Source organism: Mandrillus leucophaeus, unplaced genomic scaffold, assembly GCF_000951045.1.
Source record: "Mandrillus leucophaeus isolate KB7577 unplaced genomic scaffold, Mleu.le_1.0 Scaffold1095, whole genome shotgun sequence".
Taxonomy (NCBI): Eukaryota; Metazoa; Chordata; class Mammalia; order Primates; family Cercopithecidae; genus Mandrillus; species Mandrillus leucophaeus.
This window is the reverse complement of record NW_012099154.1, coordinates 222,063-226,860: the sequence shown is the minus strand read 5'-3', so window position 1 is coordinate 226,860 and position 4,798 is coordinate 222,063. Positions and strand designations below refer to the sequence as shown.

The window sequence follows — 4,798 nt, the reverse complement described above, 5'->3', positions numbered from 1 at the left end:
CGGGTGGATCATGAGGTCAGGAGATCGAGACCATCCTGGCTAACACGGTGAAACCCCGTCTCTACTAAAAAATACAAAAAACTAGCTGGGCGAGGTGGTGGGCGCCTATAGTCCCAGCTACTTGGGAGGCTGAGGCAGGAGAATGATGTAAACCCGGGAGGCAGAGCTCGCAGTGAGTTGAGATCTGGCCACTGCACTCCAGCCTGGCGACAGAGCGAGACTCCATCTCAAAAAAAAAGAAAAGAAAATTGAATTCAGGCTGGGCATGGTGGCTCATGCCTATAATCCTAGCACTTTAGGAGGCTGAGGTGGGAGGATCGCTTGAGGTCAGGCGTTCAAGACCAACTTGGCCAGCATAGCAAGACCAACTCCATTAAAAAAATTTTTTTTTAAAGAAAATTGAGGCCAGGCACAGTGGCTCACACCTGTAATCCCAGCACTTTGGGAGGCCAAGGCAGGTAGATCACCTGAGCTCAGGAGTTCAAGACCACCCTGGGCAACATGGTGAAACCCCGTCTCTACTAGAAATACAAAAAATTAGCTGGGCGTGGTGGTGTGCACCTGTAGTTCCAGATACTCGGGAAGCTGAGGCATGAAAATCACTTAAGCCCTGGAGGCAGAGCTGCAGTGAGCTGAGATTGCACCACGGCACTCTAGCTTGGCAGCTTGGGTTACAAAGTGAGACTCTGTCTCGAAAGAAAAAAAAAAAAAGAACAAAGAAAATGTAATGCAGAAAGAAGTAGTAGCATGTAAGGTGTGGGATACAAGTGAGGCACTGAAGCTAGATCTCATCAGCCCAGATAGCAGACTGTTAAAACTTTCAGGAATTTTGAGAATTGGTTGTTACACAGTCATTTTCTTTCTTTTCTTTTCTTTCTTTTTTTTTTTTGAGACAGAGTCTCACTCTATGACCCAGGCTAGAGTGCAGTGGTGCCATCTTGGCTCACTACAACTTCTGCCTCCTGGGTTCAAGGGATTCTCCTACCTCAGCCTCCCAAGTAGCTGGGACTACAGGCACAAGCCACCACGCCAGGCTACTTTTCATACTTTTGTAGAGATGGGGTTTCACCATGTTGGCCAGGCTGGTCTCAAAACTCCTGACCTCAGATGATCCACCTGCCTCAGCCTCCCAAAGTGCTGGGATTATGGGCATAAGCCACCTCATCCAGCCCATTTTCAAAAATTAAATTATGTAAACTTACAGTTAAATGAATGACTTTAAATATAAAGGTCAAAAATCCTTACAATACATGTCTTAATTATTTTACCACATTATGCTATTATCCATGCAACTTTTATTTGTATCTCCTGTGTTTATACAGTAGACATACTATAGAATGGTGTACTGCTCTGCATCTCTTCCCAACTCTACATTCAATGTGCCACATTGGTAATTTGAATATTTACACTCTAGAAATTAACAAATGTTACAAATCAGAGATCCCCAACCCTACCAAATGAAAACTGGTGTTAAATATTTACCAGCATACCACTGAATACAAGAAATAATGAATTATTTATGAATACCACTCCTAGGTGTATACCCAAGGGAATTAAAAATATATGTTCACAAAAAACTTGTACATGAACATTCATAGCAGTATTCTGCATAATAGCCAAAAGCTGAAAACAACCTAAATGTCCATTAACTGATAAATAAATAGAATGTGGTAGATCCACACAATGGAATGTTATTCAGCCATAAAAAGGAATGAAGGGGCTGAGTGTGGTGGCTCATTCCTGTAATCCTAGCACTTTGGGAGGCCGAGGTGGGCAGATCACGAGGTCAAGAGACCGAGACTATCTTGGCCAACATGGTGAAACCCCGTCTCTACTAAAAATGCAAAAATTAGCTGGGCATGGTGACACGCACCTGTAGCCCCAGCTACTCAGGAGGCTAAGGCAGGAGAATCGCTTGAACCCTGGAGGTGGAGGTTGTGGTGAGCTGAGATCGCCATTGTACTCCAGCCTGGGCAACAAGAGCGAAACTCCGTCTCAAAAAAAAAAAAAAAAAAAAAGGAATGAAGGACTGACCCATGCTCCAACATGGATGAACCTTAAAAACATTCGGCTAAGTGAAAGAAGCCAGACATAAAAGGCTACATATTACGATTTCATTTATATGAAATCTCCAAAATAGGCAAATCCATGGAGACAGAAAGTATATGAGTGGCTGCCAGGGGATTAAAGAAAATGAGGAGACTGCTAATGGGTAGGGGGTTTCCTTTTGGAATGCTGTAACTGTTCTAAAATTAGTGGTGATGGTTCTACAATTTTGTAAATATACTAATGATTTTATTGGATATGAATTATATTTCAGTAAAAAGAGAGAAAGATAGGCAACAAAACCGGTAGGCAGGTTTATACATCTAAATAAACACTGGCTGTTAAAACACCTAATTTGAGCCCAGGCATGGTGGTTCATGCTTGTAATCTCAGCACTTTAGGAGGCCAAGGTGGGATGACTGCTTGACCCCAGGAGTTCGAGACCAGCCTGGGCAATGTGATGAAACTCTATCCCTACAAAAAAATACAAAATTAGCTGGGTGTGGTGGCATGCATGTGCAGTCTCAGCTACCTGGGGAGCTGTGGTGGGAGGATCCCTTGAGTCCGGGAAGCATAGTTTGCAGTGAGCCAAGATCATGCCACTGTACTCCGGCCTGGGCAACAGGAGTAAGACCCTGTCTCAAAAAAAAAAACAACAAAATAAAATAATAATAATAATAGCACAGAAACATTAAAAGGATGGGAAAATATACTAGGCAAATGCTAAGCAAAATAACGCAATATTGACAGATTTTAAGTTGAAAATAATTACTAGGGATAAAGAATCATATGATAATGATAATGACAAAAGGAAAAGTTGACCAGGAAGATATATCCCAGAATCTCTGAGTATCACCTGGCAACACTGCTTCCAAATATACAAAGCCGCCTCAAGTCTTCAGCATGCATGTAAGGAAACTACCAGAGGCCAGAGAAAGAACTACCTAAAAGGATTAGAAGGAACTATTTTTGGAGATCACACAGGTCCACTTCCTATTCCTAACGTCTAGAGTGGCAAGACATATTTCATAAGGTTTCAGGTGCCCTCAACACTGGGGCAAAATTAGCCCTAGACTAATATTACTCTGGTCTCATCTAACAAAGCTTAAAAGTAGTAGCCAAAAACTGTTTCCAAAAGTCAGTCAACTGAAACTGAGGGAGATAGGTAAAATTGGTAGACAAAGTCATTAAAACCATTATAACTGTATTCCATGTGATCAATAACCTAGAGAAAAAAATTGAGCCTGTTAAGTAGAGACATGGAAGATATCAAAAAAAAAACAAATTCTGGTAGCAATACACTCATTGCCCATATCTTGGTTTCTAAACACCATTCTCCAATAAAATGAACTAGGGCTAGAGAGAAATCGAGAATAGAGAAATGGCTGGTCACAGGTGTGGAGAGGCAAAAAACAAGATAATCTTGGAGTATATTGTAGTACCAGAAGGTAAGGACCTGCTAAGAAAAAACAAAAGGTTACGAGCACATCAAAGGGACACAGAAGCCAACCTGAAAAATATCCAATGGCCAAAGCTGGAACAACTTGAGCAACAAAATAAATAACACAGTATGGGATTATTACTCAAAATATAAAACAAACATACATGAGTCCAAACATATCCATAGAGATAGAAAGTTGATTAATGGTTGCTGGGGCCAAGGATAAGAAAGAATGGAGAATGACTGCTTAATGAGTATAGGGTTTCCTTTTAGTGTGATGAAAATGTTCTGAACTAGATAGTGGTGATGGTTGCACAGCACTGTGAATGCACTAAATGCAACTGAGATGTACACTTTAAAGTGGTTAAAATGGTGAATTTGGTCATATGAATTTTACCACAATAAAAAAATTACCAGAAAAATCCCTTCTTTCATTCATCTATCAAACATTTATTGAGCAGTTCCAGGCAAGGTTTATTCTGGATGCAGGGAACACGGAAGAATCAGATGTGGGCTTGGCTTTTAGGAGGTCCTGGGCTGGTAGGGAAGAAAAACATCCTGCAAACAACTAAGTTCAGTTAAGTGTTACAGTTTTCTTGACGTCAGAATGTGCATTGCTACAACCAGATGTCATCTCGCCCCAGTTAAAATTGCTTTTATTCAAAAGACAGGCAATAATGAATGTTGGCAAGGATGCGGAGAAAAGGGAACCCTCATACACTGCTGATGGGAATGTAAATGAGTACATCTACTACAGAGAACAGTCTGAAGGTTCTGCAAAAAACTAAAAATAGAGCTACCATATAATCTAGCAATCCCATTGCTAGGTATATACCCAAAAGAAAGCAAATCGGTATATCAAACAGATACCTGCATTCCCATGTTTTTTTGCAGCACTATTCAGAATAGCCAAGATTTGGAAGCAGCCCAAGTGTCCGTCAACAGACAAATAGATAAAGAGAATGTGGCATATGTACACAATGGAGTGCTATTCAGTCATTAAAAAGAAGGAGATTCTGTCATTTGCAACAACATGGATGGAACTGGAGGTCATTATGTTAAGTGAAATAAGCCAAGCACAGAAAGACAAACCTCTCACTTACTTGTAGGAGCTAAAATTAAAATAAATGAACTTATGGATATAGAGAGTAGAATGATGGTTACCAGAGGCTGGGAAGGATAGTGGAGGGTGGGGTGGGGGGAAGAGGGGATGGTAAATGGGTACCAAAAAATAATTAGAAAGAATGAATAAGATCTAATATTTGATAGCACAGCAGGGTGACTATAGTCATAATAATGTAATTGTACATT

At 40.7% G+C, this 4,798-nt stretch overlaps 1 protein-coding gene across 2 annotated transcripts in view; it reads right to left on the bottom strand.

The window, feature by feature from the left end:
• Positions 1-4,798, bottom strand: part of LOC105546221 (putative uncharacterized protein FLJ37770) — a 25,444-nt gene that overhangs the window by 6,326 nt on the left and 14,320 nt on the right. Inside the window, exon 2 of one of the 2 annotated variants that reach the window (XM_011989363.1) lies at positions 3,920-4,045. The exons of the other annotated variant lie outside the window; for it this stretch is intronic. Within the exon in view, the coding sequence (XP_011844753.1) occupies positions 4,010-4,045 (36 nt within the window). The 3' untranslated portion in view covers positions 3,920-4,009. Of the gene's footprint in view, positions 1-3,919; positions 4,046-4,798 lie in introns of those variants that run through there. 2 annotated transcript variants of the gene reach the window in all.